This window comes from Sorex fumeus, unplaced genomic scaffold (assembly GCF_029834395.1).
Source record: "Sorex fumeus unplaced genomic scaffold, SorFum_2.1 ptg000007l, whole genome shotgun sequence".
NCBI lineage: Eukaryota > Metazoa > Chordata > Mammalia > Eulipotyphla > Soricidae > Sorex > Sorex fumeus.
The window spans coordinates 32,393,610-32,407,302 of record NW_026606064.1 but is presented as its reverse complement, the minus strand read 5'-3'; the positions used below and the strand labels follow the sequence as shown (position 1 = coordinate 32,407,302).

The following is a 13,693-nucleotide window of genomic DNA, read 5'->3' as shown; positions in this document are numbered from 1 at the left end:
TATTAACAAGCAACACAATAAATCTAAGTAAACCTAATCTTCAACAGCTTAGCCCTGTGGTAAGCATATTCTTTTAGGAAAACAGGAGGGTATTAATTCTCCATTTAATGACTGAAACCTGATAATGAATAGCTTTGTAATTGTGTATTTCATGGTGATTCGATTAAAAAATACATTTAATTTTACTCTTCATTTAGATATGCTAAACTCATATCTAGATTCTTATATTTGTACTTGTTCCTTTCCTGTGCCTTCTTAGAGGATTGCATAGAATATTTAGTTACATTAGCCAAAATTAAGTTATTAGGGTTGGAGTGGTCAAGAGAGATAGTACAGAGGATAAGGTGCTTGCTTTGCACACAACTGGGTTTGGTCCCCAATTCCCAGCAGCTCTAAAACTACCAAGAGCGATGACTTAGAGCAGAGCCAGGACTAAGCACTGGGCACTGCCAGGTGTGGCCCAAAAAACCCAACCCAAACAAAAACAAACAACAACAAATTAAGCTACTTGGGAGCCGCACTAGGAATCACCATATCAATTTGCACATACACAGGTAAATTTTGAAGGTTACAAGAGTCTCCGTTGAGTTTTGTGGGTTTTTAAAAATCACTGAGGTATAGTGCTTTTCAAAGTTGATTATAAACAGTTCTCAGAATCACATAAATATCATCTTACAAGTGTCAGCAGCACTTTGGAAATGATCCGTAAAATGTTTCTGATTCACCACCACGTTTCCTGCCTGTGACCACGCAGCAGCATTCCTTTGAGAACTGTGGGCTCCTCTGAGTTCGAGATGGGAGGGTGAGAGCATTTATGTTTGTTCACATGGGTATACTTTCCTTTTATTTTCAACTAATAGAGCTATCATCACTGGAGAGTGAAATCTCTGTAAATGTTACAGAGACCTTGTCAGTTTCTCAACCTAAAATATGCAAGTTTCCATCCTGAAATGTAATGCACACAGAAAAAGCAAGTCCTATAAAAACCTCAAAGATCTTTTGAATGGCAGTGCTTAGATATTTATTGCTAAAATAATATCATTAATTAAGCTATATACAGACTGCAGGTTTAATCACTGTATCACTGTCATCCTATTGTTTGTTCATTGATTGCCTTGAGCAGGCCCCAGTAACATCTCCTTTATCCTAGCCCTGAGATTTTACAAAGTGTCACATACGAGGCTCCTTCAGGGTCAGGAGAATGAGACCCATCATTGTTGCTGGGTTTTGGCATGTTGAGTATGACACGGGAAATTTTCCAGACTCTGTCGTGTGGGCCGGATACTTTTGGTAGCCTGCCAGGTTCTCCAGAGTAAGAACTAGATAATAAGATGTTGCAGCTGAAGACCTCTGGTTCCAGCCACAGTCATTCTTAAAAACACACTCCACACATTCAGAGGAGCCTCACGCATGAAGGAACTGGCAGAGGAACCCAGGTGTGCGGCACCCAGGGCGTAGATCTCCAAGCCTGCTCGGATTGGACTGGGGCCTCCTCCACCCAGATCCCCCATCTTCCAGTATGTAGACATTACACCCACCAACTGCCCCTGGCACCGTGTAATCCCATCAGTGACCAAGACCCAGAGACTATAAAACCCTGCTCCCAGCAGAGAACAGCGCAGTCTCCTGCCTTTGTGTCTGGCTGTCCTCACAGGGGCCCCTTGGAGGAGGGTGGGTTGAGTTTCCCTCCCCAGCCCAAGCAGAGTCTCTGCAGCTGAAGACCTCTGGTTCCAGCCACAGCCATGCTTAAGACCACTCTCCATATGTTCAGACGAGCCTCATGCATGAAGGAACCGGCAGAGGAACCCAGGTGTGTGGGACCCAGGCATAGATCTCCAAGCCTGCTCGGATTGGGACTGGGGCCTCCTCCAACCAGATCCCCCATCTTTCAGTACGTAGGTGTTACACCCAACAACTGCCCCTGGCACCGTGTAATCCCACGAATGACCAAGACCCAGAGACTATAAAACCTTGCAGGTTTAATATTAAATATAACAATAAATAACTTTCTATGTTTCAGTTACCAGAATCAATAGCACTCTGTAGCACTGTCCTCCCATTGTTCATCTATTTGCTCGAACAGGCACCAGTAATGTCTCCATTGTGAGACTTGTTACTTTTTTTTTTTTGCATATTGAATACGTCATGGGTAGCTTGCCAGGCTTTGCCATGCGGGCGGGATACTCTTGGTAGCTTGCCGGGCTCTCCGAGAGGGGCGGAGGTATTGAACCTGGGTCGACCCAGGTCAGCTGCATGCAAGGCAAGCGCTCTACCTGCTGTGCTATCACTCCAGCCCAACCAGAATCAATAATCAACATAATAATGGAATTTTTATATTTTCAGTTTTGAGCAGCTCTTATTTTGAACTAAATTTATAAACAATTGAAGAAATAGATTTTGAATGTTTTTGTTAGTATTTTACTTTAATCCATGCCCCAATAAATCATGCTTATGCTTGGATTATTAGTTAACTCATCCTATTTTTGAGCATTTGGATCCGATAGTTAAGAGTATTATGTGTTTTCATATGGGCAAATTGTCTTTCCAAATATAAATTGGAGTTGATTAGATAGTCTGGAAGGCAAGGGATTTGCCTTACATGCAGCTGCAACCCTGTTTCAAATACCTGGCACCACATGTAGGACCGTGAGCATTGCCAGATGTCAGTCCTGAGTTCTGTAGCCAGAAATGGTCCCTGGGCACCCATCAGATGTACCCCCCCAAAGAAAGCCAAGCAAATCAAAATATATTTTTAAATGTATTAATTTGCAGCTAGAATTAATCTCAAGCAATGTTCAGGGCATGGGGGTGGGGGGTCACTGCCAACCATGCTTGATACTGCTGTACCTGCCAGTTTCATGCTTACTTAAGCTATATTCTTATATGTATAACTAGAATATATAATACTATATAATATATAATTCATGTTCTATGCCCAAACAGCTATATAGTGCTGCTAGAGTAGAACGGTGATAGAGGACACCAGGACCACCTCAGTGGCATTTAGGGGTCATCAGGCTCACAACCAACAGTGCTAGGAGTAAGACATGTGATGCCAGGGATCAAATTTGGACCCTGAAGCATTCCAGGCATGTACTCTATCTCTTTTTGGGCTAGCTTCCAAGACCCTTTAAGTTCTTCTCAAATAGAATGTAAATGGGACAAAAATTATTTGCAAGAATTTATAACTATTTGATACATACCTTAAAAAATGGAAGGCATTCTAAAATATGTTCCTCTAACTCAAGTAAAATAGGTCCCAGATGTCTCTGATTTAAAAATTGTGGTCTACTAAATAGTTTGAATAAATTTTTAATTTAGAGCTCAGTAGGGGATCAGTTACAGAGTCTAACCAATCTAAAAAATTGTTTCAAGTGTCATAAAAATGAGAAATCCATTCCTTGAATCTCATCATAATATCATTATGTGTAAGACCCTTTTTCTAGCACTTTGTTTTTTATTTAATGAGATCAAAAGCAAATACCACTTCTTTAGTGAAGATTTGAATTTAGTTTATTCAGCCTTCTTGCTATCCTTAGTTTGACCCTCATTCACTTTGAGAGTAACAGGTGTTCCATCTCCTCAAAACTTCATTATCTTCTTGGAAAGGAGTAGAAAACAGTATAGATTTGTGGAAACCTTATAAACAACACATAAATGTGCATTGGTATAGATTTAATTATGGAAATCATAATAAAGCCATCTTTGAGAAGCAGGAAAAAAGACCTATTTGGTGACTAAATTGGCTTACATGTGCAATCTTCCAATCCAAGTGGAATTTTGTGATTTATAACTTGTTGACATCTCCAGACAGACAGGAAGCCAAAGAATTGTATTTAAGTGTGCATTTCATGACTGGCTGACTATACTGTATGCATTTTGGAGCATTCAAAAGCCAACATAAGCAGATTTGGAACTTAACTGTTGATTTTCTCTGTTTAGTGGAATAGCTGATTTTCAGTATTCCCAGGTAAAAAATCCAGGGTGAAGTATTCCATATGATTTTGTTACCAATTTCTCTGAAATTTTGTTTACTTAGTATAGCATATATAGATGCTAATTGTTATTCTATTTTTATCATTTAGAATTTTACTTTTTAGAAAAAAATTAAAATGTTCCTGAAAGGTGGTGGAGATCTGCTTACCATTATAAATAATAGTTTGTATTTGACCTGAATTAATATTTTATATATTTTTTTACTAATTGACTTTTAATTGACTGTGACTTTTAGCTCACTATGTTCCTCTAGCCTCACTGTGCCATTTAGATTATTTTCTTAATGACTATAAAAATGGTTTATCTGTTGATTGAAGTAAGAATGCAAAGAAGTCTGGCATGACTGAAAAGGTTGCCTACTGGAGTGCTTAAGTGCTTAAATAGCAACATGGAATTTAAAATTTGTTCTGCTAATATTTAGCATCACTGTATCACTGTCATCCTGTTGTTTGTTGATTTACTTGAGTGGGCGCCAGCAATGTCTCTATTCCTTCCAGTCCTGAGATTTTAGCAGCCTCTCCTTACTAATCTTTCGCAATGATTGGAGCCTCTTTCAGGGTCAGGGGAATTAGACCTGTTATCATTACTGTTTTTGGCATATCAAATACACCACGGGGAGCTTGCCAGGCGGGCTACTCTTGGTAGCTTGCTGGGCTCTCTGATATATATATATATATATATATACACACACACACACATATATATATATGTGTATACACACACACACACACACACACATATATATATTTCTCTATGATTTGTTGCCTAATATCTGAACCCCATCAAATATGGTGTGGTAATTATAGAAAATGGGTAGGACACTTAAGACCCTTCCTACCCATTTTCCTACCCATTCAGCATTAACTTAATTAATAAAATTCTAACTGAAAGGCATACTTAGTAGTGGAACTTCACAAGTTAGCCAATTTAATACCTATTCTTAAACAAAAATGAATCAGGGTAAGTTCTTTTGAAGATCTTCCTGTGGGTAGTAGAGTCAAATGAGTCGAGTATGAGTAGTTTATTTTCAGATTTACCAGTTTGACAAAGTCCTTGATGTTAATGGTGAGGGATGAATATTGAAGGCGAGAAGGCAGGAACTGACCACCTAAGTATTTCTTATAAGAACAACACACTAAGAGTATGGAAAGTTCTTTCCTCTAGACATATGCACTGGAAACATACTTGGTGATGTCAGGAAGCTTTTACTTTTTTTTTCTTTTTGGGTCAAACCCTGTGATGTTCAGAGGGTACTCCTAGCTCTGCACTCAGGAATTAATCCTAGCAGTGATTGGAGAAACATATGGGATGCCGGGGATGGAACCTGGGTTAGCCACATAAAAGACAAGTGCCCTACTTGCTGTACTATCCCTCTGGCCCAAAGGAAACTTACATTGAATGTGTTAATATGATGTTCACTTTATATTGTTAGTATATTTATCATCTACATATATCTTGTCTTATAAATTATTATGATCCTAATTTTTAAATTATCAGATGACAATTCCCTGAAGCCAAAATACCTTCATTTGCATTTTATCCATTTCCTAGCTTATTCTATACTCCTCTGTTTGTATTTTTTAAATCAATTACTTAATTTTTGGTTTTGGAACCACACTCGGAAATGTTCAGCAGCTGTCCCTGGTGGTTATCAGGGAACCATATGGGATGCTGGAGATTGTACGTGGATCAGCCTCATGCAAGGCAAACTCCCTACCTGTTGTACTATCTCTCCAGCCCCTGGGTTTATATTCTTGTCTTTGAAAATGGTCATTTATAAATACATGATCCCAAAGTTTCTACCCACTCTTAAAAATTCTGGAAAGAGCTTCAGTTTTTGTTAATCTAGGTACAATTGATATGTACTTAGAAATCCAAAAGAACATTAAATTTAACCTGAAACAATATGAGTAATAAAAATGTTGAAACAACGTATGTGTTTCTTTGAATTTTTATGTGATTAAAAATCTACAGCACAGTTTCAATGTGTTTTTCATCTAAATCAATTGATTTCTATGTTTATTTTTCTTCAGTAGCATTAGGCATGCTTTTATAGTATTAAAAAGAGCAAATGCTATAATACAACATACATTTTAAACCACTGTATATTATTTTGTGCTGTTAGGTGGTATATAATTAACAGTGAACTGTTTTCTTTGTTAAGCCATTTAAGAAATTTATTTTGGGTGATTGATGTTTTAAAAAGTTTTTTTTAAATTAAATCACCGTGAGATAAACAGTTACGAAGTTGACCATGATTAGGTTTCAGTTGTACAATTTTCCAACACCCAAACCTTCAACAATGTACATATTCCACCACCAATGTCTCTCCTTCCTTGTCCCCCAATCCTAGTCTGCCTTTAAGGCAGACACTTTTTTCCTTTTCTTTCTCTCACTCCTCCCCCCTTTCCTTTTGGTCATTACAGTTTGTGGTACACATACTGTAAGGTTACCATGTATATCCTTTTACCTACTTTTACAACACAATTCTTGTCCAGAGTGATCATTCCCACTTGTCATTCTCATAGAGATCCCTTCTCTATCATAACTACCTTCTTCCCATCCCCCCACTTGTGACAAGCTTCCAACCATGGACCAGTACTCCTGTCCTCATTTCTATTGTCTGTGGGTAATAGTCTCATGCTGTGCTTTTTTATAGTTACATGATTGAGTTTTAACTTTAACTCTGATTTTATTTCCAAATAGTATTTTTTCATTTAACAAAATTATGTTCAAAATAGTAATCAAACATAAATACCTTTTAAGCTATTAAATCTTAAAAATTGAAAACTAAATTTATTGTATTTTTTTTTAATTTGGTGGGTGACCTCCAATTTAGTACTTAGGAGGTCTAGAGCTCCTCCCATTCTTGGCCAACAAGACCTGTGATTCAGTGTGAGGGCCTGAGAATGCAGTGCTGCCTGGGATATGTTGTACCAAGGTTTACTTGTGCCACTCTGACTTCCAGTCATGAAGTCAGGGCTCTGTCAAGTGATGCTGGGGGATCAAATGGTCCAGGGAATAAACCAGGGCGGGTTTGCCTGCAAGATATATATCTTAATGCACTATCTCTCCAGCACAAAGACTGAATTGTATATGTTTATTTATTTGTGTTATTGAAATAGATCTATTTAACTTACCATGTTATTATGTGTTATGATGTGTCCTTTCACGTATGTGTGTACATCCAGTAGATAGATGGATTTTCCTTAGCTTGAATAGATGATAATGGAGAATTTTAGTATTATTTAAAAGGCAATAATTTGCACTTCTGATGTTTATTACATATGGAACAGATGATAAATATAATGTATTGATATGTCTTCTAACAGGTATGGTGTGGAGCCTCCTGGTTTGATAAAGTTGGAAAAAGAGATTGAACAAGAAGAAACACTTTCTGCCCCTTCGCCTTCACCTTCACCTTCATCAAAATCATCTGGAAAAAAGAGTACAGGAAATTTACTGGATGATGCTGTGAGTAAATTGGTCATTTTTTAATTGTTATTTTTAAGCCCACTTTTAGTTCACTTTAAACTTCTAAAACTCGTTCTGTCAAATCTCTTAGCAGTCTAACCTTAAACTCTTCAATATTAATGAAATTCATTTAAAATGCTCTGAAAAAAATTGTTGTCCTGTGAGTCATTTTGAAATTCTTAACTGATTCAGTTATTCAAAGTGAAGTATCACTTAATTCTACTGAAGAGTGTCTAAACAATTAGGATAAAATGTCAACTCCCTGAAAACCGAGTTTGAAAACACTTAAGCCTTGTCATTGGTCAGTGGTTCCTCATTTCACAGACAAGAAGCCTGAGTCAGGAGATTTTTGAGAATTCTAAGAGAAGGGAAAGCAAATATACCACAAAGACAACTATCCTTTACTGCCTGCCTGCTATCTGCCAGATCTGTCATGGTTTTTCAAGAACCGTTATCTGTAGGTAGGTTTTGAGAAGATGACAATTTAGACACTGAATTACCTGTATAAGGGAAGGGGCTTAGATTCCAACCCAGTTTGGCCTAAACTATTCTGAAGTTAGGGCTGGAGTGATAGCCGATGGGGCGTTTGCCTTGCACATAGCCAACCCAGGTTTGATTCCCAGCATCCCATATGGTCCCCAGAGCACCGCCAGGAGTGATTCCTTAGTGCATGAGCCAGGAGTAGTCCCTGTGCATCACTGGGTGTGACCCAAAAAGAAAAGGGAAAAATAAACTAGTCTGAAGTTCTAGTCCCTCCTCTTATGTGTGACCCTTGAGTCATACATAATATTGGGCATAATACCAAAGTACAAAAACCAAAACTGTAGGTGCATAATCACATAAAAGATTGTTGATGTAACAGCTAGCAAGATGAATTAAACTTTTATACCTGTGCTGTCAATTGGTTCTTGTCTATGCATAGTGTGTTTGATTATAAATATGTATTCACTTCCCACCATAGACAGTTCATTTAAATGTTAAAAAAAGTTTATTTACTTATAGAAAATAGTAGTGCCAAAGACATCAGACTGGGAAATGCCTCAATTGTCTGGAGAGAGTTCTTAGTAACTAATACCAACCCATAAAACTAGTTATATATTATAGGTAAGATTAAAAATATCCATATATTATATATCCCCCTAAATTCAGAGCTCAAAAGATCTAGGAAAATGGTTAATTGGACACATAAAATGCAGAAAGAGACTTCTCCATATGTAACTTCTGATCATGTGATATCATAGTATACATTACATATTTAGATTGACAGAAATAAAGTAATTTGAAAGATTGAGTATTTACTTTTCTGTAAGTGCAGAAAAATTAAATTTTGCCTTATAATGTATATTAGCCAGCATGAATTTAATAGTTTTTCTTTTGTTCATTCATCCAACAGTTATGTGTATATTTTAATATACTAATACCTAATAGCATAAATTCATAAGACTAGGGATTAATCAAGTGCTTAATTTTTATAGTATTTCAGAGAAGTCACTATGTCAGAAGAATATTTATTCTTCAGTGTTTACCAAAGTTTTGATACTTAACCATCTATTTAAGTTAAGGGTTTTTAACTGATGTAGGAAAAGTATTAAGTGGTTATTCCTCTATGATTACCTGCTGGAGTACTATTCTGGCTTTATTTAAGACATTACTTCTCAAAGAATATTTAACCAAAGAGTAAAATTGGCAGAGATCCCACGAGGAAGAGAATTCATGCTTAGTCTAGTTTGAGCAATACAGCTTTTTTGCATAGTCCATACCTAGAATTTGGTAATGCACATTGGCCTATCAAAGATACTAATGAGTTACATAAGATCTTATTTAACTTGGAATTTTCAAAGTTCTTTGACCAGAAACTCTTCTAGTTTCCATTCTTCTAATTTGGGAATAGTGCATTGAAATCTTTGCATTTGGATTCAATAATAGTTTTTACTGAAGTGTTTTGTTTCAGGGATGGATGAGCAGAGGGAAAAAAAGTAATTTGAGCCTCACTAATGGTTTAAATCAGACCTTTATATGTCAAATATGAAAAGGAAATAGTTCCTATAGCAACTGCTTCACTGAATCTGAGACATGGATTACTTCTGGGAATTTGAAATTTTTGTACTTTAACATGTGCAACATGTGCTTTAAATAGGGATATAATATAGATATTGTTTGCAAACCTCCTATGCCTATACAGTTTGTCTATTTTTATCCTGGAAAAGTTACTCTCTGTACCCAATAAAGAGAGGTAAAAAGGATGGAGTAAAATATGACAATGATGGGAAAAAAGAAAAAAAGCAAGACAAGACCAGTATTAAAATATATTCCAGCGAATAGTTTTAGCAATAACTGCCAGATATTAAGCTTTCAATATTTCCTCATATTTCCTTGTTTGATACCTCGGGGAATAATGAAAATTGAAAAAATAGGTGAATAGGACATCCAACCTACTTTAATCAAGATATCTTAAAAGTTCACACAGTGGAGTTTGTTCCGATTAATTTATTCTGCAGATGTCCCAGTGGAGTGATTCAGCTGTGATAAAACAGTGGGCTCAGGTTCAGTTCTTTTCTTTGGATTCCCTAGTGTTGAGCTGTTCCCAAACAATGAGTTGAATACAGTTCTAAGAAACCTTTCTTATTTTCTTCCTCTTCTCCATCAACTTCCTCAGTCTGGGGATGAGAGATAGTATAATTCTGAGTAATCAGGCTCTTCTAGAAATCCCATTTCAGCAGAAAAGTGTCTGAGTTCCTAGCCAAAAGACAGAACACCTGGCAGACGGACTTACCCCAAGGTAATGTAAGAAGCAGAGATGTCATCAGTCTCTGTTTACTTAACAATTTATTTCCACTATTTGTAGCCTGGCCTTGTCTCTTGTATGTCTGCCTCCACCTATTACACAACTACAAAACAGCCCTTGATTTTTAAAACCCGTCCATTTTCAGAGCCAGAAAAGCATTAGAGAAGGGCACGCCATTTGAGAAAATGATTTTGTGTTTTATTTCACTCGATATCAACAGTTTTTGTTCTGCCTTAAAGAACAATTCAAGATGGAAGTACTCTCCACACAGGCATGTGATTCTCATTTCTTAGTAGAGTGAATACCAGTTTATTGTTTGCTGAATTTTTGCATGGCAGTAAAATCATGCCATGCATAGTTTAAAAACATAGCTTAAAGTCATTTTCTGAGGTGACTGCCTGGTTCTCTTCAGGCTGTTTAGAGAACTTCTGTCTTTTCCCCTCCTTTCCTTCCTATCTTCTTTTCTCAAGGAACTTCTTAATGAATTGATAAAGAAATCATTACTTCTAGCAATGGCATAAAGTCAGCACTGGAGTAGATAGATATATTTTGAATACCTTCTAAACCATGTACAGAAAGAGAATTCCAAAGGAATACATAAAGGGATGCTGAAAACAGAACTTATGTTAATTGTCTAACTTCAGCCTTATCCCAGAACGAGGTTCGCTATTACAGTGACAAAATGACAGCACCATTACCTAATATTCATACCTCTTATAATCAGAAATATATTTTTAAATCCTTAGGGACAAAATACTGTTAATCTTGAATGTGTGGGTGGGTATGGACCAAGGATAATATTTTGAAAATAGTTCTGAACACAAAAGGATGATTCTAATTGTTAACTTAATTAGGCATTTTCTCATTTTTCTGTGTAAATCACTTTTTAGATTCTTCAAAAACAGTTGTATTCTTGTGCACTACTCTCCCCATAGTGTTTGAGGTATCTTTTATTATTTAGCCATTTATTTATTTTCAATGCGCATTTATTGAACATATGTGCCATTAAGGCCTTTTGCTTCATAATTAGGAATTTATGATTTTGACGAGGGGCCAGAGAGATAACATAGAAATTAAGACTCTTGCTAACATGTAACTTACCTGGGTTTAATACCTGGCATTTCCTCTGATACCTCAAGTCCCACCAGGAGATATTCCTTATTAGAGTTAGGAATAACCAACAAATGTGCCTCCTTTCTTAACCCCCCCCCAAAAAAAATGAAATGAAATTTTAAACCTTAAGTAACCAAAATATAGCAAATAAAATTAAAGTTAACCAATAACCAATAACAATTTACCATAATAAAAATAACTAGGTTTATGTATTAGCAGGAAAAATAATGGCAATAGTTTTGCTGGTTGGCTTTCTTGCTATTTTCCCAAAGTCAAATGCTCTGTTTTGTTCGTTTGTTAGCTTTTTTGTTTGTTTTTAATGTACAGTATCTTTGCTGAGGCACAAATATATAGTATTATCTATTATAAATTTTATTTCAGAACTCTTCCACCTCTTCTAGCTTTGCCACAAATGTCTTATGTTCCATTATTTCTGGAAAACCTCTTATTCTAGAGATAAGAATAAGAAATATCCTTAGGTCCTTTATACTCATCTCCAACGGTTTCACTTCACATAGATTTTTTTTCTGATTGAAGTCGTCAGATGTGGAATTAAATAAATTATTATTTTCTTTAATTAAAAAATCTCTAGGAACCATAAAACATTTATGGATGTGTCTGGGTGAGGGATATCCAAACAATTTTTTTCATATTCTTAAATTATTTTACTCATTTCAGATTCTCCGAGCAGGTATTTATATATTTTCATGAAAATCTGACTGAAAACATGGAAGTTATTGCTTGGGTTGTCTGGTTGGTTGGTTAGTTGAAAAGAGAGGACAGTTACGACACACTGCATGAAAAATCCTCAGTTAGGGAAAAGAGAAATATAAGTATTTAATCTTACATTCATGGATTATAAATTATCTTCAGATAATCAAATCAATAGCACAGTGGTAGGGCATTTGCCTTACAAGTGGCCAACATGGCTGACCCGAGTTCGATTCCTCCGCCCCTCTCGGAAAGCCCGGCAAGCTACCGAGAGTATCTCGCCCGCACGGCAGAGCCTGGCAAGCTCCCCGTGACATATTCGATATGCCAAACACAGTAACAAGTCTCATGATGGAGACATTACTGGGCCCGCTCGAGGAAATTGATGAACGGGAGGACTGTGACCATGACCATTTGTAAATAAACGTGCTTGGAATATAGATCATGCATTTTTGTTTTGTTTTTGAACCGCACCTGGATGTGCACAGGGCTTACTCTGGACCTAGCTCAGGGTTTACTCCTGGTATGGCTCAGGGTGCAGGGATAATATGGGATGCCTATGCCATATGTATATGCCATATGCATGGCAGGTACTCTACCCACTGTACTATGTTTCATTCCCCATCATCATGTACCATTTTAAAGAGTATGGAGTAGGTAAAATATAGATAAAATTCTGATATTCATACTTGCGCTCCATAAAACTCAGCCACAGAAGTAGGTTTGGATAGGTGGCAGTTATTGAGATGGAAGTGACTTCTTAAAGATAAATCTTAGAGTGAGGAGTTGTTCATTAAAAGTAGTTTAATTTTGTTATTTTGAATATGTGTGATATGAATATCTTAAAATTATTATGATGAGGAAGTGTATTCCTCATCATATTACTTAGAATTACTATACATCCTGACCTAGAGTATCTGAACCTGCTCCTGTTCCTGATTCAGTCCTGGCACAGTATGGTCCTTTCATGATACTGGGAACCCCAAGCATTACCTGAAGTGTCTTGGGTAATCCCTGGCACTGCAGAGTCCTAGGAGCTCTACATCCTGGACTCTTCCATTTGACCATTGTCCAGTTGGGTGAGAATAGAATGGACTCCCCAGACCCAAGAGTAGCTCTTGAAAGTGTCCCCCATAAGTGTTCAAGAGAACACAATATGGCTCAGTGTTAGAGGACATATATTATGTGTATAACGTCCCTGAAATGATTTTGCTTACTAGTCATTCTATTTCCATCTTACCATCTTATTCTTCAAGGACATGGACGTGTCTTAGATTGTTTCTCTTGAACTTATCTGATAGTTCTCTGGAATACTGTTCACTGTTTTCAAAGTTTTTCCCATCTTCTGTTGTTTGCTTGAGATTTCCTGAGACTTATGAAATTCACTGATCTTTTACCATGCTCTTCTTACCATGCTGCTTAGGTTCTTCTGTTGTGAGTTTTATTTCATATGCCATACTCTTCAGGCCTGTCACTTCCGAGGTTAGTTTTCTCCTTTCCACTCTCATACTTTCTTGGATATCTGCATCACTGTTTCCTTGATCTCATTACACATCCGCATCATTGCATCTTTCAATGAATTACTGATTGTTTACAGATCTGGTTGGTCTTGGG

At 36.8% G+C, this 13,693-nt stretch overlaps 1 protein-coding gene across 2 annotated transcripts in view; it reads left to right on the top strand.

Moving 5' to 3' along the window:
• The window catches only part of GAS2 (growth arrest specific 2), a 137,408-nt gene that overhangs the window by 72,107 nt on the left and 51,608 nt on the right, over positions 1-13,693 (top strand). For both annotated transcript variants that reach the window (XM_056135800.1, XM_056135808.1), the window contains one exon: positions 7,329-7,470. In XM_056135800.1, coding sequence (XP_055991775.1) covers positions 7,329-7,470 — 142 coding nt within the window. The remainder of the gene's footprint in view (positions 1-7,328; positions 7,471-13,693) is intronic.